The sequence below is a fragment of the Leptonychotes weddellii genome, chromosome 9, assembly GCF_054177405.1.
Source record: "Leptonychotes weddellii isolate Sample4059 chromosome 9, ASM5417740v2, whole genome shotgun sequence".
Classification (NCBI taxonomy): Eukaryota; Metazoa; Chordata; class Mammalia; order Carnivora; family Phocidae; genus Leptonychotes; species Leptonychotes weddellii.
Window position 1 is genome coordinate 35,178,065 of NC_138377.1, and position 27,923 is coordinate 35,205,987.

Here is a 27,923-nt window from a genome sequence, read left to right on the forward strand (position 1 = left end):
GGGGTATGTGCCCCCCAATGTTTATAGCAGCAATGTCCACAATAGCCAAACTGTGGAAAGAGCGAAGATGTCCATCGACAGATGAATGGATAAAGATGTGGGATATATATACAATGGAATATTATGCAGCCATCAAAAGGAATGAAATCTTGCCATTTGCAAAGACGTGGATAGAACTGGAGAGTGTTATGCTGAGCGAAATAAGTCAATCAGAGAAAGACATGTATCATATGACCTCACTGATATGAGGAATTCTTAATCTCAGGAAACAAACTGAGGGTTGCTGGAGTGGTGGGGGGTGGGAGGGATGGGGCGGCTGGGTGATAGACATTGAGGAGGGTATGTGCTATGGTGAGCGCTGTGATTTGTGCAAGACTGCTGAATCACAGATCTTTACCTCTGAAATAAATAATACATTACATGTTAAAAAAAAAAAAAGAAGATAGCAGGAGGGGAAGAATGAAGGTGGGGTAATTGGAGGGGGAGATGAACCATGAGAGATGATGGACTCTGAAAAACAAACTGAGGGTTCTAGAGGGGAGGGGGATGGGAGGATGGGTTAGCCTGGTGATGGGTATTAAATGGGGCACGTTCTGCATGGAGCACTGGGTGTTATATGCAAATAATGAATCATGGAACACTACATCAAAAACCAATGATGTAATGTATGGAGATTAATGTAACATATAAATAAATAAATAAATAAATAAATAAATAAATAAATAAATAAATAAAAATTTCAGTGGCTTAATCTAACAGAGGCTTATTGCTTGCTAACACTATCTGTCTAATGTAGGTCAGGAAGGGAAGTATCACTTATCATAGTCATTTAGGGACCCAGTCTGATGGAGACCCCACCTCAATTGCTTCCATGATTACTGAGCCAGGAGTAAAAGAATATAGAGAATCTTACACACAGCCATGAAAGCTTTTGCTCTGAAAAGCTCGTATTTTATTGGCAGAAGCAACCCATGTGGCCCTCTTCAAAGGGGACAGGGGAAAGAAATTCCTACGTGTCCAAAGAGAGTGTTTATAAGTTGACCTTTAGCTAGCAGATATCAAATAGTAATTCATTAAAATATATATATAGTTCTGATATATTTTTATATAGTAAAAGATTAAAAGAATCATATACCCTTCTGAATTATAATTTCAATTTAAAACATACACTATTTACTTGCCATTTAGTGTTTTTGTTGCCATTTTTTATCTTTTCAAAAAATGAATTTTTATTAGTATCTCTACAAAAGGCTTAAAACATATTACTAAAATAAAATCTTTGACTTTTTTATAGATAGTACTTCAAGAGTACATTTGGTTTACTAAAATCAACAACACAAGATACAACAGGTGTTGATGAAGATGTGGAGAAAGGGGAACCCTCTTGCATTGTTGGTGGGCATGCAAACTGGTGCAGCCACTATGCAAAATAGTATGGAGTTCCCTCAAAAAGTTAAAAATAGAACTGCCCTATAATCCAGCAATTGCACTACTAGGTATTTACCCAAAGAATACAAAAATACTACTTTGATGGGATACATGCACCCCTATGTTTATAGCAGCATTATCAACAATAGCCAAATTATGGAAAGGAGCCCAAATGTCCATCAACTCATTAATGGATAAAGAAGATGTGGTATATATTATAATGGAATATTACTCAGCCATCAAAAAATGAAATCTTGACATTTGCAATGATGTAGATGGAGCTAGAGAGTATTATGCAAAGCAAAGTAAGTTAGAGAAAGACAAATATCATATGATTTCACTCATATGTGGAATTTAAGAAACAAAACCAATGAACAAAGGGGGAAAAAAAGAGTGAGGGAAGCAAACCAAGAAACAGACTCTTAACTATAGAGAACAAACTGATGGCTACCAGAAGAGAGGTGGGTAGGGGGTTGGGTTAAATAGGTGATGGGGATTGAAGAGTCCACTTGTCAGTGATGTGCACTGGGTGATGTATGGAATCACTACATTATATACCTAAAACTAACCTTACCCTGTGTGTTAACTAACTGGAATCTAATTAAAAACTTTTTTAAAAAGTACATTTGGAGAAAGCGTCTCCCAATCTTAGGAAATTCTTATTTTGAGCCTTTACAATATTCAACATAGGGTGGGGAAAGAGTATATTTAAATGAAGTTCATTGTTTTTAAAAGTGTCAAACTTACCATTTGGAATAGTAGGAATCAAGAGACAACAAGCACAGTCCTTGGAATTTATGATTTTTTGAAATCATAGGCTTATCACCTAATGCATTTTGGAGTAATCAGGCTACTACATTTGCAGTTAAAAATTACTAACAAAAACTCATTCCAGGTATCTCATAACCACGTTCTATGCCTGGTATTAAAACCTTGAAAATTTAATTATCTTTAATATAAATAAAGTAGAAAGATAAATGTTGAATACTGATAATCAGGATTATAAATTTCAGGAACAAGTGAAAACTGGACTATTTGGGATTATGAAAAACTAATGAATATTCAGAGCTCTGAAAGACCAATGACAGAGTTTTAGTTGGAATTATTTTGTGGGTAAAAGCACCAATATTTACCCATGTCCCTGACTCCTATATGTACAGAAGATTTGCTAGTAAAGAAGGTAAAGAGATGCCTTGCTACCACCATGGTCCCTGTCAACAGAAAACCTCCCCCCTAGTGCCCTGATCACAGGCTTTATGAAAAGAACTCAGTTCTTTCCTAAGTTCTCCTTTAATAATATGACAAAAACTTTCCAATATTAACATAGAAGAATAAACAGATGATAATTATTTGGTTTACTTTTCTATTTAAGGATAATGAAGGATAGCATGTACTTATTTACGTTTTATGATGTTTCGAACAGTGAAATTTTATCTGCCTCAAAACACTCATTTCAATTATGACTTTGATATATTTTCCCCTTGATTTTACATATATGTTTTTTAAAGTATGTTTTAATTTCTTTTTTGTAAGTTTTATTTATTGAAGTAATCTCTACTCCTAATGTGGGGCTCAAACTCATGACCTCAAGATTAAGAGTCACATGCTCTTCCAACGGGGCTAGCCAGGCACCCCTTAATTTCTAAAATAAATTGTAATGGGCATAAAATGGTCATTTCTGATATGCAAATTTCTGCCTACCATTTTGTTCATAAAAATGAGCTGATTTTTTAAAAATTCCATTTGATATAAATATCAATACAACAAAATAGAGAGACTCTTAAGCATTCAAAGTCAAGCAAAAAAAAAAATTTACTATTTTGATAGTTGTCACAGATTGTCTTATGCTGTGCTGGTAGAAATGTCAGTACTGCAGGACTACTATTTGAATAGCACTATTTTAAATAAGACTAAAAAGTCCAGGTTGAAAAAAAAAGGCAGGGGTGAGGAGTAACACCAGGGCCCTGCTTCCCAAGACTCTGCAAATGATGAGGACAACATCTGATTTTGGTATTGATGAACAAGCTTAAACATCCTCAACAAGTTATAGCATTTTGCTTCTGGACACTGCTTGAGAACAAGACAGAAAATGTCCAGAATAACAGGTTTCCCTATACTATTACTAGTGGATTAAGAATAAGAAGCAATGGTTGAATGAAGACAGATGTACCATTTTGGCCAAACTCTTTAAGAAAGACAACTTAATAAAAATCATTTCAATCACAGAAACCACTCCACTTCCGAGTCTGTTCCCGTAAAAGCATTTTCATCAGCTTAAGAACTTTTTAGTGGCGTGTGGAAAGAAGATATGAACAACCACTCCCTACCTTTGAATATAGAAGCAGCTTTCATTTTATTGACTTTTAATAATACTATGCTTTTCTTCAAACTCAACTAAGTGAGAAATTAAATAATATACATGTTTCTATATCTTATCATAATCTGTTTTAACAATGGAAATCTTTATAAGAAACAATGTTTTGTTTCATCATTCTAGCTATAAAAAAGTAACTTTACATTTTAAACTATTTTATTGAGAGTATAGTCAGTTTTGGATTTTTTTTAAGATTTTATTTATTTATTTGACAGAGAGAGAGTACAAGCAGGCAGAGAGGCAGCCAGAGGGAGAGGGAGAAGCAGGCTCTCTGCTGAGCAGGGAGGCTGATGTGGGGCTCGATCCCAGGGCCCTGGGATCATGACCTGAGCCAAAGGCAGCCGCTCAACCGACTGAGCCACCCAGGTGCCCCGAGAGTATCCTAGTCAATTGTATTGTCAATTCATTAATACAGTTTCCCAAATCATAGGGACTAACAGATCAAGGGAAGAGGGACCAGAAGAAATATTTTTAGATAAGATATAAAGCAGTTATACAACTGAACAAAGTTTTGACTTGCTAAATTTATCATTTATTATTTAAAAATCACATAAAATAGTCACACCAAGAACTACATACTATAAAAACTAGAAATAAAACAAAATTTCTATATACTATGAAACTAACTGGAATTCTGTAAAATTGCCAGTACTTAACAAAGCCATTTAAAGAAATAATTCAAATATTAACACTAGGTGGCAGAAGGTTATAATATGTTCTTAATAATACACAGAGTTTAAATTATTCAATAGAAGCAATAAATTACAAGTCCAAAATTCACATTAAAATTTTTTTGGAAACTTGAGCTTCTCATTCTATTCTAATTTTGATCCTATTTCACATTTTGTAATGTTGAAGAGACGTAAGAAAGAATAAGGAAGAATTAAAGGGCTTCCTTTTAGATAACTCATCATAAGGCTATCTAGTCACCGAATTCAGATAAATAACGAAGAAAGCTTGATGGTAAAAACTTCCTCCTTTGCAGTGACTTTCAAATCTAATATTGCATCCTCTACAGTTTGCAAACAGCAGCATCTGTGAGGGCCAAAAACCTATTATATAGAAATTACTGCTTATTCATTTCTCTTCCTACTCTGATCTGTACTCTTATTCCTGGCATTTTGTCAACCTTTGCCATTTTCTCTTTTCATCCTATTCTGTTTTGATACCTATATCTTTTTTAAAGAATTTTTATTTATTTATTTGACACAGAGAGAGAGAGAGCACAAGCAGGGGGAGCTGCAGGCAGAGGGAGAGGGAGAAGCAGGCTCCCTGCTGAGCAGGGAGTCCAATATGGGGCTCAATCCCAGGACGCTGGGATCATGACCTGAGCTGAAGGCAGAGGCTTAATGACTGAGTCACCCAGGCGCCCCTTGATACTACTAATACATCTGTTGAGTTAAAAAGAGAAAATAAAAAGTAATCAAAATGGACAGAGTTGTAAACAACACAAAGAATAGCATTTAGGGTTGTTTTTTTTTTTTTTTTTTTGCTTTGTTTTATTTTGCTTTGCTTCCCTTCCTTTGTGCTATAACATATGTATACAGAAGGAACTTGTGAATTGCAGAAGGAGTGGTGATAATGGAAGACTGAAGTAAACAAATTTATGTCTTCTTCCTAGATTCCTTCCTGAAAATAATCAACGAATGAAACCTCGTATCAAAGCATATATTACTTTACAGATTAGCAAGTAAAGCAGATGATGGCATGACCACTTTGATTAACCGCTTTCTTGAAATGATACCATTTTCTTGATCTCTCTCAGTTGTTTTTAAGACTCTCTTACCTTAATCAAAGAATTTTACCTTATTCTTCATATTTTTGTTCCTACCATGAGATACAACTCTAATTCACTGCACTATATGACTTCAACACATCATAATCCCTTGAGACTTCAATTTCTTTGTCTCTAAAATAATAATCTTGAGAGAAATTATGTCTAAAGTCCCTTTTCTCTATAAAATTCTATGATTCATTCTTTGCCTCCCCCTAGTCTCTAAACCTTCTACTAAGCAGTATGATATACAAGGATGACTCACCTCCAAATTACAACAGTACTAATCATAAGATTACAGTGAAGAATGAGAGTGAAGAAAGTTCAAATTCCTCAACCTGACACAATCTAATTCCAACCTTTTTCTACCCTCACCTTCCACTATTCTCGTTTCTTTTTTTTTTAAGATTTATTTATTTGAGAGAGAGAGAATGAAAGAGAGAGAGAGCATGAGAAGGGGGAGTGTCAGAGGGAGAAGCAGACTCCCCCCCCGAGCAAGGAGCCGATGTGGGACTCGATCCCGGGACTCCAGGATCATGACCTGAGCCGAAGGCAGTCGCTTAACCAACTGAGCCACCCAGGTGCCCCACTATTCCCTTTTCTGCAACCAATTCTGCACTCAAGGTTCAATACTTTTTGCCATTTATGCTGTCTTGCTTTCCCTTAACTTCGTCAGTTTTACATACCAAAATCACTATTTCCAGTTGAAATTCCTGAAAAAACTTTTAAGTTTGCCTGGATTTCTTCCAAAGAATAGGAAGAATATATATACTTTGGAGTTAGTTCTATGTTTAAATCTTACTTCCAAAGCTCTATGACTTTGACAAGTTATTTAGCCTCTTTAAGCCCTGTCTCCTTATCTATAAAACAGTGACGATTGTTCATTATAGGGTTGCTGCGAAATTAATGTAATATAAATGCTTAATATAGTATCTAGCAAAGAGCAGGTGTATTCAGTATTCCATGTTAGGAATTAGGGCTGTATATGCTCAAAATTAGTTCCTCTTTTTCATTCCCTCCTCTGGACCCCAAGAGTACTCTTTATTTAGTTTCTAATGGCTCACCTCACTTTTTACTTTTTCTTATAGTTACTTACTTATATGACTAGTCCGTAAGCTCTGAGAGCAGAAACCAGTTCTAATATATCTTGGAATTATTCATGATGTCAAACACATCATGTACCCACAAATGTACTCACAGTATTTATTAAATAATTAAAAATAAAGGAACATAGAAGATACTACTTTATGATTAAAGGGAATAACAGTAACACATCTGGAGGTTAATACAAAATAGTTTTCATTTCCTTCAACTAATGCAAAACGATTATCAGTAAGAACCAAAATGCCAACTTTTCATCAATGCCACATGTAAATACATTTTGTACCTTACATAAAGATTTCAATATTAATTGCAATATTTAAAAAAACAAAAAAGGCACCTGCCTAGAAAGTGGCCACTAACTGTGGAACACAAATGATCCTTCCTTTATAGGAGAATATTTCTTACTAGATATAGTGGTCCTAATTGGCTAAAAAAAAGGGGGGTGGGGGTGGAGGAAAACATTTACCTAGATGATTTCTGAGATTCATTTAAAATTCACTTAAATTTACTACAATATATATGATAAACTATAAACCTTTAATAAACATCCAAGTGAAAACCCAGAAATACAGGGATGCCTGGGTGACTCAGTCAGTTAAGCATCCCACTCTTGATTTCAGCTCAGGTCATGATGTCAGGGTTGTGAGATCGAATCCTGCATTAGGCTGTCTAAGTGTGGAGCCTGCTTAAGATTCTCTCTCTCCCTCCTTTCTGCCCTCCACCCCTGCTTGCTCAGCACACTCTCTCTTAATTTAAAAAAAAAAGTACACAATTTGGTTTTTCCAAATCAGAACTACATACTCCCATTATATCATAACCTAAGATAACTTGGCACACATATTTTTTTGCTGGTATCAACAAGTAGATGCTTAAAGCACTTAGCCAGACACTTTATCTTTTAAAGGAGATGACTAATTGCAGTGGGTACAGCAGTAGCACTGCACAGCGGTGGTCGTGGTAGCGACAAACAGCAAGAGCAGTTATCATTTATTAAGACATGCCCAGAATTTTCTAAGCCCCTGAACACTCTTATCTCATTTGTTCCACACAACAGCCCTACAAAGAAGATATTGTAGTTCTCATTTTAAATGTGAGGAAATTGAGACTTAGGTTAAGCCACTTGTAAAATGTTATAGAACTAATACGTGATGTAGTAAGGTTTAGAGCCTACTAAGCATGGCAACTCCACTGCTTCCCCCAAACCTATGCCTTAATTTTCTTACCATCTAAAATACAAAAAAGAAAAAAATAACTAATAAATAAACACAAATAAAAATGTATTAAGGTACAGAAAACTCTACCAGAATTCCTTTCATGGAAAACACTATCTGTATTTGTTTGTACTCTTATTTGCTTAAAAAGAAACCCTTGATAAACTGGAGAAAAAGGTGAAACACTGCTCCTCCCAAGAGCACTTAAATGTGGAAGAAAGAGCCTTCCAAAGGGAAGGGAAGGAATTTCTGTAGGTAACAGAAAAAGAAAGCAAAAGAGAGAAAAAGCGAATCCAACAAAATGACACACGATTCTAGTTGCAGGTAGGTGATACTATCCCTCCTTTTGTAACCCTCAAATCTCCTCAAGAAAACGTGAGGAGATTTTTTGGGGAATCCATAGAAGCAAGAAACTTCTATATCCAAGGTACCACAGGCTGGGACAGAGCTTCTTAAAGGATTATTTCAGCATAGAACTAGAGCAGGGAGGTAAACAAAGGGAAAGACATATTTACGAGGATGGCTATAGACTGACCATCAACAGCTATTGAATTGTTGAGATCCATCTTTTAGATGTGATTACGCTTTTTATTTAAATGACAAAGGAAGGGTGTATCATTTCCTCCTTTGACAACAAAAACTGTCATTAAATAAATAAGTGGGGAATTATCAGTCATGCTCCCTACCTTTTTTTCTTCACATCGTTCCTTAAATTCTTTATTGTTTCAGGATTATCATGATTACTTTTTTCATTTGAATTCCTTTTCTTAAAATTGAAGTATTATTAACATAAGGTGTTATATTATATCACAATATCACAATATAGTGATTCAACAATTCTATTCATTGCTCAGTGCTATTCAAGGTAAGTATATTCTTGATCCTCTTTTAGCTATTTCAGCCCTCCAACCTACCCTCTGGCAACTACATTTATTGTCTGTATTTAAGAGTCTGTTCTTTTGTTTATCTCTTTTTTAATTTGTTAATTTGTTTTGTTTCTTAAATTCCACATAAGAGTGAAATCGTATGGTATTTGTCTTTCTCTAAGCAACTTATTTCACTAGCATTATACTCTCTAGGTCCATTGATGTTTCAAATGGCAAGATTTCATTCTTTTTTTTATGGCTGAATAATATTCCAGTGCCTATATATATGTGTGTGTGTGTGTGTGTGTGTGTATACATATATCACATCTTCTCTGTCCATTTATCTATGGATAGGCACTTGGGTTGCTTCCATATCTTGGCTATTGTAATGCTGAAATACACACAGGGGTGCATGCGTCTTTTCAAATTAATGTTTTTGTTTTCTTTGGGTAAATACCCACTGGTGGAATTAGTGGATCAAATGGTAATTCTATGTTCCTTAAATTCTTACCTATGATTTCCCCCATTGTTTTGTTAAGAGCACAAATGAAATCATTGGGATAAAACTTCTTACCTGCTACTTTGTCTGTTTTAAAACATTAAAAACCCATAGCAGTTTTCCTCAAAAATAAACTACATATTTCAATAATTAGAAAACAAATGCTAACAATTAAACCCCAAAACTATAAGGAAGAATGGCAATACAACCATTTATCATTGAGTTGATAACTTTAATTGATCAAATTAGGGGGGAAAAAAGAAAGGAAAAGTAGGAAAACTCAATAGATCTAAAAACAGCATACCTAATACAAACAGATTCCAAGGGACTAGACTTTTCCATATTGTATTTTCATATTCTACCAGTCAGTATTCTAGGGTCTTAGATATATTGTCTCATTTGGTCAAAACAACCTGTAAGATAGGTGCTATTTTTATATCCCTCTTATAAAGGAGGAAACAAAGACACTGAATGATTAAGTAACTTGTCCAGAGTAATAAATCAGCAAAAACACAGTCAAGATTTAAAGCCAGGCAATATAACTCCAAAAACCCTTCTCACAATTTCTATACTACACTGCATCTTATTATTATTTACAAAGTGATTTATGTATCTTCAAATATTTATTTTTAAGATTACTATATTTATTATATCCAATTTTCAGAAAATAGAAAACATAGTGTCTGAAATTGTGATACAAAATTACGAATATTTAGCTACTCAGAAATGAGCACAACCTTTGAACATGGCTTTAAAAATGGTAAGTGCTAGAGCACAGGATAAGAAATAGTTAAACAACTGTGGAGTGTGCTTAATTGTCTTCAGAATTAATGTCAATAGTGTAGATTAAGATTCCTAAGTAAGTGACATTAAATATAAGCATTATGTATGCATATAATTGTAAACCCCTTAATATTAATGTTCTAAAGGGGTAAATTAAATGTAGCTAGCATTTAAAGAATGAAAAGGAAAAAAACAAATAGCTGAAATACCTGCACACTCTTCCTGTGACATTTTGAACCATATTAATCATTATTCAACCATATCTCTAAGGGCAAAAAAAAAAAAAAAAACCTTCAAATTTTCTAAAAATGGTAACTTCTTCCTAAAAATGAAATGAAATGTTATACTAAGTGGAATTACATTTCTGAGATGCAAACCAATTTACGATGAACCAACACTGAACACTTACGGCATAATTTAAGGTTGTTGTAGCTTTGCAAGGAAAAAGAAAAACTAAATATTATTCTCTTAAAAAGTGTTTTATACAAAAAAATGAAACACATTTTAAGAAATATGAATAAATAAGAAATTAATTTGTCAGTCTAATTTTAGACTGCGCTTAACATAAAAAAAGTAATAGGGCTTTAATAACACTTGTTTGAGAGAAGTCATTTCCTGTTAAGTAATAATACTTTCCTGATGTCACTGGGTGGCAAAATATGAGTACTAAAACAAAGTGTCTGCATGCTTTTCGTAAGAAAGCCTCATTTTTTCCATGTGCAACTGGAACCAATATCATGCCAATTTGAAAGTATCTGTCTTTCATAAGGCTAAAAAAGCAGGAAGCAAAATGAGTAATACAGTTGAGTCCATAAAATGAAAAGGATTCTCTATCATTTTTTTCTGTTTGGTATCATCTATCAGTTAAGTTATGGAAAATAAAACTAGAATTAAAAATGAATGGCAATTCCATTTACAACAACATGGATGGACCTAGAGGTTATCAGCTAAGTGAAATAAGTCAGAAGGAGAAAGACTAATATGATTTCACTTACATGTAGATTCTATAAAACAAACACACACACAAAAAATCAAAGGCAGAAACAGACCCATAAATACAGAGAACAAACTGATGGTTGCCAAAGAGGAAGTAGGGGGGATGGGCCACATGGACGAAGGGAGTAGAGGTACAGGCTTCCAGTTATGGAATGAATAAGTCACAGGGATGAAAGGCATGGCATAGGTAATATAGTCAATGGTACTTTAACAGCATTGTATAATGACAGATGGTAGCTACACCTGTGGTGAGCATAGCATAGCCTATAGAACCGTCCAACCACTATGTTGTACACCTGAAACTAATGTAACAGTGTGTGTCAACTATACTTTAATTACAAAAAAAAAAGTTTAAAAAATGAATGTCAAATAATCAATCCACCGATCATTAGAAAAGTAACATTAACATAATGGTAACTATACTGAGAGGGGCAACTTGTTTTAAATGAAGCTGTGATTTTTAAACATTAACTTAAACTTATACAGGTAGAAATCCATCAAATGGGGGCACCTGGGTGGCTCAGTCAGTTAAGCGGCTTCCTTCAGCTCAGGTCATGATCCCAGGATCCTGGGATGGAGTCCAGCATCGGGCTCTTTGCTCAGCGGGGAGTTTGCTTCTCCCTCTGCCTGCCACTCCCCCTGCTTGTACCCTCTCTCTCTCTCTCTCTCTGTCAAATAAATAAATAAAACCTTAAAAAAAAAAAAAACCATCAAATGATTGAAAGAGATCACTTAGCATATAAACATGATGGGGACTGGCTCTCATCACCCAATGAAGATGGTATTATTCTCCACATATTAAGAAAACAGAAGTATAAGGGGAGAGGGCAGGTTAAGAACATTACCCTGATACGATAAAATATTTTGTGCCACTAACTGTATATTTTACAAAAATGACATAATTGTATCTTAGATTATAAACAAACATAACCAAATAGAATATTAAACCCAAAGACAGTCTTTGAAAGAGCTTTTGCTCCCCTGAGACAGATCACCAACTGCAGAATAAAGATTAGATGAACAGAAAAAGAAAAAGAAAAAATAAATAAAAAAAGATTTAGCTTTCTAGACAGGAAAGCCCAAGGGGCTTATACAAAGCAAAATTAAAGACATATACTACAAGGGGGAAAAACTTGATAATTAAATATAAAGTGGATTAAAAGTAATATCCCTGTGGGCGCCTGGGTGGCTCAGTTGGTTAAGCAACTGCCTTCGGCTCAGGTCATGATCCCGGAGTCCTGGGATCAAGTCCCACATCGGGCTCCTGGCTCAGCGGGGAGCCTGCTTCTCCCTCTGACCCTATCCCCTCTCATGCTGTTTCTCTCTCTCTCTCAAATAAATAAATAAATAAAATCTTTAAAAAAAAAAAAAAGGTAATATCCCTGTAGTATGAAGTTTGGACTTGAGAAAAATTAGTAATAGGAAGAAGTCTGAACATTGCAAAAAAGGCAAACATTTAAGTATAAGCTATCCTATGGACAAATAGCATGCTTATTCCCAAAATCAGTGAACCAAAGATTTTTTTTTTTTTTAAAGATTTTATTTATTCATCTGAGACACAGAGATACAGAGGGAGAGAGAGAGTATGAGCAGGGGGAGAAAGGGAGAAGCAGGCCTCCCGCCAAGCCAGGAGTCCCATGTGGGGCTCAATCCCAGGACCCCTGGATCATGACCTGAGCTGAAGGCAGACACTTAACCATCTGAGCACCCCTGAACCAAAGTTTTAAATAGTTGTGTAAATTTTAAGTTAGCTGTATATCTAAAGGAGTACATAACTAATTCATAATAAATATATGTATTTATATATGTATACATATATATGGATTTTAACGTAGGTAGCAGTATTCACCCACACTGACTAAATCATAAATATTAAGGGTTTCAGCATTATTAAATAAAAAAATTAGGTCTAAGGTTATCTACAGAAATAATTTTAAAATAAAGGACATTAAGACAAAAATTGGAGAAGTACCTTGAATACAAAATTTGAAGTTACACCCAATGCTACAACAGTCTTCGTTATGACAGAAGTTTTTACAGTCTACCTACTTTTACCCAGCCCAGCAGCTGTGGCAAGTGGTGATGGTGAATCACAAGGAAATGGCAGCTGCACATATTCTCTGGCAACAGAATAATGCAGTCCCTGTCCCTCTCTGACTTCTCTCCTTGGGCCTCCCTTGACACAGCAGGCAACAAGAGCAAGCTGTGAGAAATAAAGCCCGAAGCAGCTGCCTTAACATTCTGATGCTTGTTGTAGCTCTCACACATAGAGACTTGTGTCCAAGTGTCATATTCTGTAGGCCATGCAAAACTCTGAAGGAGTCCTTCTCTCTATGAAAGTCATCACAGAGTTGGGCAGGCATCCAAGCCAAAAATTTTGGCATTTTCCTAGACTATTCCTTACTCTCCACATGAAGTCAGTTGCAAAATCCTATTAACTCTATCCCTAAAGCTCTCTTGGATTCATTCTCTTAACTCCATCCTCACTATCTAGACCCCTCTATTTTGGGCTCTTTTTTTATTTCAGCCTATTCAAATACATCATTCACACTGCTGCCTTGAGAAGTACTTTTCTAAATATAAATCTGAATATGTCACCTATTAAACGTTCTTCAACAGCTCCCAATTACTAAAAGTATTTGGTCCAGGGGTGCCTGGCTGGCTCAGTTAGTAGAACTTATGCAACTCTTGACCTTGGGGGTATAAGTTCAGGCCCCACACTGAGCGTAGAGATTGCTTAAAAATAAAATCTTAAAAAAAAAATAAAAGGAATATGGTCCAAAACCCATATAGAGAGGACAGAAAAAACACTGGTCTTCCAACCTTGATTTAAGACAGTAATTTAAGAAGCAAATGGGAAATAAATAGGGAAAATGTGAATTATCTAAAATACTTAATATGGTAAATAAGACTCTTCATGCTCTGGAATCCTAACCAGTTTCTTGTCACTCTTTGTTACAAACCCTGTGCTCTAGTCAAACTGAACTACTTCTATCAAAGGCACCATGTTCTTTCAAATCTCTCTCCTTCTCCTCCAACAGAATGGTGTATGCATGCTACTGGCAGACTCAAATTTATCCTTTAAAATGGAGCTGAAATTCCACCATCTCTTGAAGCCTTCCTTGACCCTCTCCCAAATAATGATATACTTGTTTACGTGATAGTCTCCATCTCCACATGTCAGCTCTTGAGGGGGGAGCCATGGATGATTGGTATTCATATAAGCACCCAGCACAATTAGACTTAATACACTTCCAAAAGAATAATAATCTTGGCACTTGGCACGATTATGCCTCTCTGTTATAGCTCTCAAATTCTCTTCAGTCTAAAAAGTCATTTCAGGAAAAGATGATTCAGATGATTTTATAGGACAGTTATGTCAAGAACATTCTTATGCTATTGAGACAGTTTCAGAACACAGAAAACAGTTTATGAAGTAGACAAAAGATTAATGTAAAAACCTTCAAAATACCATACTGCAATTGTGTTTAGGATTAAAGATTTGAAGGTCTTCAAGAAAACACTACCAATTTGAGCCTAGTGTTATACTAAATAAGCAATAAAAAATAAATAAAAATTTAAAAATAAAGTCATTTCAGAAACAGTTGTGCCTTCAAGGCACTGTGGGAAGAGGTGAAGTGGGGTGCAAGGAGGTGAAAAAACAAAAATGATTAAGAGATATTCCCAGACTTAGAAGAACTTACAATCTAGAAGGAAAAAACTGACAAAAAGATAAAAAAGGAAGATGAATCTTTAGTAATAAGGATTTTGAAGGAAGATGTCTTAAGTAAATACTCTGGAATTAACTGATGATAGTATCTGCAACACAGCCAAAACTAAACACTGCCTCAATGACCTCTAATTTTCAACCTGGAAAAGCAATTAAGGGAGCCAGGTTTGCTTTACCAAGGCATATTATATTTTTCTGACCTCTGAATGCAAATATTTTGAGTTTGAAGACTGAAACAAAATTTAAACCTTTTGGCATTAGAAGGTTAGGTGTTTGAGGTTGAAAGAAGCTGGTTCCTGTCAAAATGTTTTCTGGCTTAGGAATCAGAGACCCTCTTGGATCTAAAACAGTAATAATAAATATTTACTTCAGGACTTAATTATAAATTGACAGCAAAGATGTGAAATGTTTCCTTACAGTTTTCACATTTAAAATTAAACATTCCTCATACTGAAAAAAAAAAAGGTGGGGGGGACGCCTGGGTGGCTCAGACATTTAAGTGGCTGCCTTCGGCTCAGATCATGATCTTAGGGTCCTGAGATCGTGTCCCACATCTGGCACCTTGCTCAGCGGGGAGCCTGCTTCTCCCTCTGCCTGCCACTCCCCCTGCTTGTGCTCACGCTCTCTCTCTCTGATTTAAAAATAAATAAATAAAATATTAAAAAAATAAATTAAACATGCCTCAAGCTTAATATACACCTCTGTCTAACACTCACTATTACTATTCCAGAGAGGCCCAAAGCTTAAAAATGTAATTAAAAAAAAAGACAAGACAATATTCCTCAGGTCAAGAAAAAGTTCAGGACTCAACAGTCACATAGCTTTGCTTACAGTAAAAATTACTGAGGATGGTATGCAAAACACGTGGCTTTAAAGGAATCCAATGGGGAAAGGATAATTTTTTCAACAAATGGTATTGGGACAATTGGGTATCTGTGCAAAAAAATGAACTTGGACCCGTATCTCACACCATTACAAAATCACTAACTTGGCATAGATCAAAGACCTAAATGTAAAGACTAAAACTATAAAAACTTTTAGAGGAAACCATCGGAGGAATCTTCATGGCCTTCAGGTAGGCAAAGTCGTCTTAGATATGACACCAAAAGAATGATCCGTGAAAGAAAAAAACTGATAAGCTGGACTTGATAAAAATTCAACTACATTTATGCTTCAAAAGACATCATTAACACATGAAAAAATAAACCACACTCTGGGAAAAAATAATGAGAAGTTATGATTCTAAAAAAGTATTGGTATCAGAATACATAAATAACTCTTATAACTTAATAAGACAAATGGCCAGATTTTAAAATAGGCAATAGATCTGAATAGATATCTCAACAAAAAAGATATCTGAATAGTTAATAAGCATATAAAAAGATGTTCAACATCGTTAGTCAACAGGAAAATGCATATTAAATATGCACTGGGATACTACCTTTCACCCACTAAAATGGTTAAAATCAAATTGACAGGTAATACTAGGCGCCTGAGTGGCTTAGTCAGTTAAGCACTGGACTCTTGACGTTGGCTCAGATCATGATCTCAGGGTCATGAGATCCAGCCCTGAATCAGGCTCTGTGATCAGAAGGGAGTCTGCTTGAGATTCACTCTCTCCCTCTCCCTCTGCTCCCCACCCCTGCTTGTGAGCACAGATGCATGCACTCTCTCAAATAAATAAATAAAATCTTGGAGCGCTTCGGTGGCTCAATTAAGCATCTGCCTTCAGCTCAGGTTATGATCCCAGGGTCCTGGGATTGAGCCCCACATCAGGCTTCCTGCTCAGCAGGGAGACTGCTTCTCTGTCTCCCTCTCCCTCCGTTCCTCCCGCTTGTGCTCTCTGTCAGATAGATAGATAGATAGATAGATAGATAGATAGATAGATAGATAGATAGATAGATAGATATCTTTTTAAAAATGACAAGTAATACTACCTTTGGAGCACACTCACACCAGGGCAAAAGGGTAACAGTTTCTTAGAAATTTATTCTGTTTTGGGGATTGGAAACATTCTGCATTTTTCAAAAGCTAAACAGAAGCCCGCTCACCTCTTCCTGACTCCTACCCTCACCCTGTGCGCGCACACACACACATTGCTGAGGATATGGAAAAACAGGAACCCTCACGCTAGGGGGAATGTTAAAACATGTTACAGCCACCTTGGATAACAGTTCCTATACATACTCCTAAGTATATACCCAAGAGAAATGAAAACATATGTCCATACAAGGACTTACATACGAATATTCATAGCAGCACTATTCATAATGCCCAAAATGCAGAAACAACCCAAAAGTCCATCAACTTATGAATGGGTAAGACAGATAATAGATAAAATGAGGTATATCCATACAATGGATTATTATTCAGCAACAAAGAAAAATGAAATATGCTACAATATGAACCCTAAACCATGAAAGAAGCCAGACACAAAGGGCCACATATTGTATGATTACATTTACATGAAATGTCTAGATAGGCAAATCTATAGAGACAAAAAGGAGGTGAAAATGGTTGCCCATGTCTATGGATGGGAAATGGAGAATAATTGTAAATTGACATCTTTTTGGGGTGATGGAAAAGTTCTAACACTGGATTGTGGTCAGGCTAAGTACAAACTAAAAATGCTCAAAAAGAATTCTTTTTCTCTTTCTTCTGTGATCTCTCTAGACCTGTCATTGTACATTTTTTTTATTTTTTATTTTTTTGCTATTTAACACTGGGCTCCTTCAGGCATGAGGATATTCACTGAGTGCAGACCCTCCCAGGCATGCAGGGCACATACATCCAGTCCTGACCTTCCCTGTGTCCACAGCCCTGCTGGTGGTGGCAGCAGCAGCAGGAACTGAGCAGGGGCAGGGAGTAAATGGCCTACAACATGTTGCAGAGAGGCAGGTAGATGCATGTGGCTCCAAACCCACTAAGGTATGTTCCACTGTTCCATCAGACTTTACTTACAAAACACAAAATCAAAGATAAAATTATTAAGAATTTCGGGCGCCTGGGTGGCTCAGTTGGTTAAGCCACTGCCTTCGGCTCAGGTCATGATCCTGGAGTCCCTGGATCGAGTCCCGCATCGGACTCCCTGCTCAGCAGGGAGTCTGCTTCTCCCTCTGACCCTCCCCCTTCTCATGCTCTCTCTCTCTCATTCTCTCTCTCAAATAAATAAATAAAATCTTTTTTAAAAAATTATTAAGAATTTCAAGATGATGACCATAGAGCACTGAACTCCAAGTACAGGGCCCCTTTCTGAGCATGGGACTGCACTGGTCATACATACACGAATCAGGACTTATTTGTGGTGATGGCTGCATAACTTGGTAAATTTACCAAAACTCACTGAATCATACACTTAAAATGGGTGATCTCTACAGTATGTAAGTTATACGTCAACAAAGCGTTGTGGGGTTTTTTTTAGTGACTTTAAGTCTTTGGTGGCAGCATACTAAAATTTACCAAATGGGTGAAGCATCATAAGAGAGTACATGATGTCTAGAACTTTATGTCTGGGCCTAAGTAAGTAAACCAGCCTGAGGGCCTTTCCCACAGCCAGGCAAAAAATACCCTCTGATAAAGAAACTGTATCTCAGAAAGCTCCATGTGAGGTCGGAAGATAAGGTTCTCTTTTTGAATATGTAAACTGACTACCCTGTAGAGAGAACAAGGGTGATTTCTGAGGTAGTGAGTTTATCTCATAACTGGAGAAGATCTCTTGAATGTTAGAGGTTTCTAAAGAGAGAGTAAAGCCAAAATGAACAGCATTGTGTTTAAAGTCTACAATTAAGATTGAATCTCCATCGGGGAGCCTGCGTGGCTCAGTTGGTTGAGCATCCAACTCTTGGTTTCATCAGACTCTTGGTTTTGGCTCAGGTCATGATCTCAGGGTCTTGGGATTGAGCCCCACAACAGGCTGGGTGTTCAGCGTGGAGTCTGCTTGCCCCTCCCCCCACCCCTCCCCTCACTCACTTGCTCAGGCACACTCTCTAAAATAAACAAAATCTTTAAAAAAGACTCCATTAAAAGATCTCTTACACTGAGCAATTCCAAGTGCTGAATTATTTCTGACTGAGCCTACTCTGACTCAATGAACCAGAGGCCTATACCTCTATGCTGGAGTTTCTGTGATAACGTAAGTGCTCATGAAAGACCTCACGTTCTGCCAAAATGCATCCCTAAAATTACGGGTAAAACAGGACTGAGGCAGTTCACACAAAACCTATGCAAAATTCATAATCACAGCACTAACAAAAACATTAATAACCCTCCCAAAAGTATTAGCATAGTTTATTTTAAAAGGTGGGTTAAGTTCCAAATAAATGGGTAATACAGTAAATATACCTTTTAGGATAAAGAAAAAGTAAATGTAATTTGATGGGAAAGAGTTGTAAGAAAGGGGTAAGGTAAGGTAAGGTCGCCAAGTCATGAAAACAAGGGCAAAATGCACAAAAATTGGGAAGAACTCCAAAAATAGCACTTCGAAGAGAGAGTGCATGGCAAAACTAAGCCAAAAGGAAAAACATGGTTAGAATGGGCATCATGTACAGTACTCTATTCATTCTTCTGTGGCTTGCTGCATGCATTCATCTATGTTAATGTATCTGTATATCTGAGTTCAGCTGCTATTACTAGGTAACGTAACACATTATCTACTGGAGAAAATCATGTGTGAACCAAAATGACTCTCATATTTTATAGACATCATTCCCCTATTAACATTCATATACGAGTTAATTTGTGTTACAGTGTGTGTGTTCTAGAAACAGGTGATTTAACAGAACAGACTGTATTTGATCTACTACCTGCTTCAACTTTTCTCCTACTTGTTAACTCTTTCCCTTACCCATTTCCTGGTTTGCTTTACCCAATATCCACAATGTTGGACACCTTTCAGTGATCACATCTGTGGAACATCTTTCAGATAATTTTTCTCTCTATGCACTTAGCATTTTGTTTTGAGAGCTGGGGGTGGGGATGGTGTCTACCAGGATGGCTTTAAAATACAGCAAAGAGATTTAATATATATCCTTATTTCTTCATTTTAAAATTAGATGAATGAATACAGTAGTCCCCCCCAGTCCCCCAGTAGATGCCTGGAACCACAGATAATACCAAATCCTATATGTACTATGTTTTTCCTATATATACACACACATATGATAAAGTTTGTGTTTAGGCACAAACTAAGTTAGGCACACTAAGAGATTAACAACAATAACTAATAATAAAATAGAACAATTGTAATATACTATAATAAAAGTTATGCCAATGTGGTCTCTCTCTCAAAATATCTTACTGTACCATACTCACTCTTCTTCTTCTGATTACATGAGATAAAATGCCTACATGATGAGATGAAGTGAGGTAGATGACAGGAATTGTACCACAGCATTAACCTACTATTGACCCTCTGATAATAAGTCAGAAGGAAGATCAGCTACATGCAGACTTTGGATGATCTCAGGTAACTGAAACCACAGAAAGCAAGACTGTGGATTGGGGTGAGGAGGGGTGTGGCTACTGTACTTCATTTAATTCTCATATTGTAAAACAATCTGTTAATTTTTCTTACTATAACACTAAATAGAAAAAAAGTACTTTCCCACCATAATCTATACCACAGTTTTGCTATTTTCAAGGCATGAAATATATTTTTTTTAAAAAACAGGCACCGAATTTGAACAGCTCTTTAGTGCTGGCAAAAGCTTCATAATATAATTTTTTGTGTAAATTGTAAGTTCTATGTATATGTGACATACCAATAAAGTAAAATGCTAATATCTCCCTAAATTAAAAAAAAAACTATTATTACTCTTAGAAATTATGGTTACAAATATTGACATAAATGTTTTTAACTTAGAAAAATCTACTGGTCAAACAAGTTTTCATCATTAAAAAGATGCAAACTATTGGGACGCCTGGGTGGCTCAGTCGGTTAAGTGTCTGCCTTCGGCTCAGGTCATGATCCCCGGATCCTGGGATCGAGTCCCGCATAGGGCTACTTGCTCAGCGGGGTGCCTGCTTCTCCCTCTGCCTGCTGCTCCCCTTCCTTGCTCTCTCTCTCTCTGACAAATAAATAAATAAAATCTTTTAAAAAAAAAAAGGATGCAAACTATTGAGCCAAGGAAATGTAAAATACTTGTTTCCTGAAATAAGCTTTATTGTTTTACTTTTAATATTTCTTCTGTCTCTTTTAAAGTGGTGGTCATTATATTTATTAATGTTCACGTGCCAGATGTTAAAAGTTATTTACCCTCAGATGGGCCTTAGAAACATTTCTATCCTTCAATCCAGGAATTTTTACTAATGAAATAATAGGAATGTGACACAAAAATTGAGCAACAATCTATTTATAAAAACAACAAATGAAAAATGACCTAAATCTCCACAGTGAGATTTATCTCTATCTCCATCTAATATACAACTGCTCAAGTTATGATATGGAATACTTTAAATGATGCTATGGATAAATATGGAAAGATAGTCAAAACATAGTAACTTAAAAGAGGTAACAAAATAACATAGCAAGCCTACGTGTTTTTGTAAAATATATACTATACATGAATATAGGAAAAGGTCTACAAGACTATTTACCAACACTAAACCAGTGTGTTCTCAAAGTGTGGTTCCCCAACCAATAGCATCAGCATCACTTGGAACTTGTTAGATATGAAAATTCTGGGGGCACATGGGTGGCTCAGTTGGTTAAGCATCTGACTCTTGATTTCAGCTCAGGTCATGATCTCAAGGGCTCAGGTCAGGATCTCCAAGTCATGAGATCCAGCCCCACATGTGGCTCCATGCTCAGAGGGGTGTATGCTAGAGATTCTCTCCCTCTGACCCTCCCCCTGCTCCTGCGTTTGTGTGTGCGCGTGTGCATGCACTCGCACTCTCTTTCTCTCTAAAATAAATAATTAAAAGAAAAAAAAAGGTATCACAATTCTGGGGCCCCACTCCAGTCCTATTAAATCAGAAACCCTGGAGGTAGGACCCAGCAAACTGTGTTTCGGTAAACGTTCCTATTGATTCTGATGAATACCAAAGTTTGAGAACCATTATTCCAGATTCCTTATTGGGATCAGGATCCCTTTGAGACTCTGATAACAATTATGAACTTTCTCCCAGAAAAATGCACATATGGAATGTTCAATTTTACATATATTTCAGAGACAAACAAGGCAGAGGGTATCTGCAGTGGTACAATACTATCCCCAATGGGGCATATCTACTGAGCCCTAGGGCTCTACCTACAACGAAAAACCATACATATAAGTTGCCAAAATTAAACTAAGAAAAATGAAGGAACCAGAAAACTGTAAACCAAACCCTCAAGTCTGGCACACCAGTATTTCTTCTGGTTTGTCTTCACTTACTCAAATTCCAAGGCTGACACAAAATCTCCTGGGTTTAACTTTCCAAACTTCTGAACTTTATTGAGTTTATAGGTTGAACTTGTGCCCTTTGCAATGGAGAATTCTCACATGATCACTATTCCATTTGACTATCAATCTGTAATTCCTGGCCTTAAGAGAAAAACTTTCAAAGTTTAAATATTTTTTTTCTGATTTCTGAACAATGTGAATGTTTTAAAAACAAAGAAGCATAGAACTCACATGTCCTATGATTTAAGCAGATCCCTGATTTCCTTTAACTTATAATAAGAAGTAACATCAACCTACACAGACTTCAAGTTATAGCCTCATAAGAAAACAAAGGCTACAAATTAAAAGATTTAATTAGGCAATCCATAATTATCTCCTAATTGTATTCTTCAAAATCAATTGCAGGCTTCTGTGGAAACATATGCATCTCCTATGATAATGACGTTTAACCATAAAAAAAAAAATTATGTTATTCTAAGAAAAACATTCCAACTCATTTTTTTAAAACAGTATATGCACACCTGCTATTCTCCTATCAATCCAAGCAGGAAACTATTTCTCCTCTACATCATGAGCAATAGAAAAGTACTTATTAAAACATTAATCACAGTCCATTATATTCTGACCCACTGCCAAAAGTTCCCATTACATCACTGAAAATATCTATTAACCCAAACTTGCTTCTGACAAGTTACAGGAGTGCAGTATTTAGAATTTAGTAATGTAAGTCAGTTTAAAAAGAACAGTTACACAATTGATTTTGCAGGGGCAGCAAAAATAATTTTTTCCCGACATTTATTACCAAAAGGTTGATTTAACTGGTGTTTCTACTGTAAAATTATTTTAAAATTATTTCAAATTTCACCTAGCATTATTAAACACATTTACTATGAAAGTATTAAATACAGGTGACTGGTTAAAGAATTTCAAAATGTGCTGAATACACCACTGTATGTAAAATTATATTGTCTTGTGTAAATATGGGCCTTGTTTAGAGCCATGTCTCACAGGAAATTGTAGCAAATGAAAACCATCCCTGCTTTTCCACTCCCACTCTTTAGGATTTATGTTTTTACATTTAAAACCAGTTATACAGAGAAACAACAACAACAACAAAAAAAAACATGGCAACATTACCTTCGAATCGGAATAATGACTACTTTGGGCATTCTTATCATGTTAAAATAACTGAATTTTAATAGAAGCAAAGCTTAAATATATTTTGAGTCTATACCAGCAAAACCAACTATCTAGTTTTCATTTGTTGACTATTTGTCTGAAAAGTGGTGATATGGGCTTCTTCCAGACCAGGAGGAAGGAAATCAACATTTAGATGATACAATGCTAAGAAAACAGCATAGGAGATTTGAGTAATTATTTCCCAAGGATAGACACCACTGATGGATTATGATTTGCATATTGAAAAAAAAAAAACTCAATCACAGAAACACTGGCAATTTTTCTTCTATTTACTTACATTTTTTAAGTTTTTCTATAAAGAACATACATTGACTGTATAATGGAGAAAACTTAATGGACTTATTTATTTTAATGGAAGCTCTCAAGAAAGCTACATACGACTCCACGATGACTGGAGAAGATTCTTAGAATACAAAAGCTTACCTGTCTTAGCAGATCATATTGTATACATTTTCTTTCAAATTTAAATTTTTATAATCTCTATTTTTTCTGAAAACAGAATGAATGACAATTTCTAAAGCTTATATAAAATCTAATGTTTCTTATGCTTGATACTTAATTTAGTTAGAAAATTCATGGCAGAAGGATTTAGAAAAATGAAAAGCATGAATTATATCTTAGTTAATAAAAAGACAGAAAAAGAAAACAGACCTAGGTTACAATCATGGAACATGTTAACTATAAATTAGAGGGTTCTTTAACCCAAGAATCAACATGTTTTACATTGGAAAGGTTAAAAGAGTCACTAAGCTACACATGTCTAATAATTTCCTAACAACTCAATCTCCAGATTATTTTTCCTTTTCTTAAGGAAATACAATTTCTACATATCTAAAGAAAATTAAGTTATCTCTACTTGAAACTGGTTTTTAAGAAAATATGAAATCTTTCAGGGCACACCTCAAAATAGTTAAACTGAATCCTAAGCCTGTGATCCTGAGTTCCCACCCAAAAAATGAAGAATCAGTAAGTGATCACACACTTTACAGTACCTTCAATTAATGGACTAGACAACATATAATTAAAAGAGAGACTCTTTCTTGCTGATGTTTTTAAAGACCCACACTTCATAAAGGCACAGATATATTATCCCCAATGTGAATATAAATATTTAAATGATTAATTTTAGCTCTACATTTTATTACTGAAGTCCTTATTTAAAAAACTCAAAGCTGCCTCTAAAAACATTTAACATTTTTCATTAAGTCTTCTTTAGAACAAATACAAGCAAAAAATAAATGACAAAAACCTCCTAGCACAGTCATCTCATTTACTTCTTCCTTATCTGTTTAAGTCTTTAACAAGCATTCCCTGATTACTACCTCTGTTATACAACATTGACTAGAAAATAATTCTCACTGGTATGATATGTGTAAATTATATATTTTAATATTTACCTATAAACTTGGATAAAAACAAACTCTAAGGTATGATTATCCTTAATGGGTCTTTAAAAATCATTATACTTAATAAAGTGTAGAGATTGTAGAAATTCATACAGTACTAAGATTCAAAATAAAACTTCACTTTGAAAAAAAAAATTGATACAGATCATGCAGAACAATTAAATGACCTACACTACATAATTTGACAAGTGTTTTTATATTAAAGTATCTTTAGCCTGAAAATGCAATTAATCATAATGAGAAAGAAAAACAAAATCCATCAACAAAGTTAAGCTGAACTTAAACTTTAAAAATGAGTTTAAGTTCAATATTTACAGAGTTCACTACATACTAGCAATATGCCCAGCAACAAATGTTAACTCCAATGATAGCATTTATCATTCAAATAGCTAACATTTATATAGTACTTACCATGTGTCAGATATTATTGTAAGGATTTATCATTTACTAACTCATTTAATCCTCCCAACTCTATGACATGGGCAGTAATATTATCTTCATTTTGAAAATGAGGAAACAAAGCACAGAGAGATTAATAAACTGCCCAGGAAACTAATTAATGAAAAACCCAGTATTGAATAAACTTAGGCAGTGTAGGTCCAGAGAATGTTCTCTTAATCTCTACACTAAAAGGTTAATGTGATAATAAACCTTAAATAGTTTGGTATTACTACATCTATATTTGATAAATTACTACATCTATATTTGATAAGTTAACAGAGGAACAGAAGACATTATTCCTACTGGTAATACATCATCCCAACTACTACAGGGCATTCCTTTTGCCTATGTTAACTAGCCCACAATCTTGGTAAACCAAAATTAGACTCATTTCAACAAGTGTCCACCTCCATGAACCCTCTATACCTCTCCCTTGCTCCATAAAACCTTTACTACCAAAACAACAATAACAGTTAACGTTTATTGAATGTTTTCTAAGTACTAAAATTACTAAGCCTTAAGTACCATAAATTAAGCTTCATAATCAAGACAATCCTGAGAGGTAGATTCTACTATCATCTCCATTTTACAATTAAGAAAAGTAAGGTTCAGAGAGGTTAAGTTCTGATAGCTAAGGTACAGAGCTTGGATTCGAAGTCAGGTATATTTAACACTAAATCTACGCTGCTTAACCCTGTGTCAGGCACAGTGACACTATGAGAGCACGTATCTCACATAATGCATTGTATCCTATTCATTCACATACCATCATATCCCTCGATTCTGTATCAAGAGTTCTTTGATGACCAAAACCATGTCTTATATGCTTTTATTTCCTAAAAATAAATTGGGCTTAATGAACATCTGATGAACAAATGAATGAACAAGCAGATGATTACAACAAAAGTTGCTTATCTAATGAAAAAAATAAAAGATCAGCAATTCTCAAACTTTTTCACCTTAGGACCTCTTTACACTCTTAAAAATTACTGAGGACCCCTAAAGAGGTTCTGTTTAGGCAGGTTATACATACCTATATTTTCTACATTAAAAGTTAAAATGGAGCACCTGGGTGGTGCAGTTGGTCAAACATCTGACTCTGGGTTTCAGCTCAGGTCACGATCTCAAGTTTGTGAGACTGAGCCCCGTGTCAGGCTCTGCACTCAGTGCACAGCATGGTTGGGAATCTCTCCCCCTCCCTTTCTGCCTCCTCCACTCCTATCTCAAATAAATAAATCTTTTTAAAAAGTTAAAACTAAAAAATTAGAAAATATTTATTCATTTTAAAATAATAATTAAAGCCTATTACATGTTAACATACCATGTAACACTAGTCAAAGGAAGCTGTAATGGCTATTTTAATATCAAATTAATTAGATTTCACAGCAAAGAATATTACCAGAAATAAAGAGAATAATTTCATAATGATAAAGAGGCAATAAATGAAGAGGTTATAACAATCCTAAATGTTTATATTCCTAATGAAAGCGAATTTTCAGAGGACATGATTATTTACACACAAAAAAATCCAGTGGATTCCACAAGAAACTACTAGAACTAAGTGAGTTCTGCAAGGTTGCAAGCTTTAAGATCAACGTAGAAAATTTAATTATACCTTCATTCCAGAAGAAAGCAATTATAAATTGAAAAAAAAAATTTACATACCATTTACAATAACATTAAAATAATATATGCCACATCTTCTTTATCCATTCATCAGTTGATGGGGATTAAGTAGTTCACTTAATGTGATGAGCACTGGGTGTTCTTTGTAAGTGTTGAATCACTATACTGTACACCTGAAACTAGTATTACACTATATGTTAACTAACTGGAATTTAAACAAAAACTTAAAAAAATATATAAAATAGAGACAAATCTTACAAAATATATGCAAGACATGTACACTAAAACTGATGGGAGAAATTAAAGAAGACCAAAATAAATGGGAAAATAAGCCTTGTGCCTGAATCAGAAGTCTCTATTATTAAAATAGAGCCAACTCACTCCAAATTGATCTATTGATTGAATAGACCAGTCAATAAATCCCAGTCAAACTTCTAGTAGAATTTAGAAGCAATGATACCCCAGTAACACAAGCATACTTACAGCACAGACATTAGTTTCTAATACTACTCTCCAATGAAAGAGACCAGGGCTTCTTGGAGAATGTTTGATTCTAGAACTGAGTCAGGAAATACACGTGATGAGCCTGAGGCATCTTGTAGTACCAGAAAGTAAAGAAGTACTTAAAAAAATGATGTGGGAATGACAAATGGGCACTTGAGCCAACTAAAACACCTCAAGTTGGGGCGCCTGGGTGGCTCAGTCGTTACGTGTCTGCCTTCGGCTCAGGTCATGATCCCAGGGTCCTGGGATCGAGCCCCACATCGGGCTCCCAGCTCAGCAGGAGAAGCCTGCTTCTCCCTCTCCCACTCCCCCTGCTGGTTTCCTGCTCTCGCTCTCTCTCTGTCAAATAAATAAATAAAATCTTTAAAATTAAAAAAAAAAAAAACACCTCAAGTGGCCAAAACTGGATTATAATCCAAAGTATAAAATAAACATTCATAAGTTCTTAGTGATAGAAAAAAAGAAAAGATTGAATAAAAAAGATGGGAGAAAAGAGTCAAATCTCCCATGCAGAAGAATTCCAAAAAATTTATGTAGATACAATACCCTCAAGAAAGTTAAGCATAACTCCCCACATTTTAAGTATGGTCAGTGCATAG

The 27,923-nt window shown here is 35.3% G+C and overlaps 1 protein-coding gene across 7 annotated transcripts in view; it reads right to left on the bottom strand.

The window, feature by feature from the left end:
- Positions 1–27,923, bottom strand: part of MNAT1 (MNAT1 component of CDK activating kinase) — a 200,723-nt gene that overhangs the window by 24,758 nt on the left and 148,042 nt on the right. The window contains exon 8 of one of the 7 annotated variants that reach the window (XM_081830426.1): positions 11,568–11,697. The exons of the other annotated variants lie outside the window; for them this stretch is intronic. Coding sequence (XP_081686552.1) covers positions 11,583–11,697 — 115 coding nt within the window. The 3' untranslated portion in view covers positions 11,568–11,582. Of the gene's footprint in view, positions 1–11,567; positions 11,698–27,923 lie in introns of those variants that run through there. 7 annotated transcript variants of the gene reach the window in all.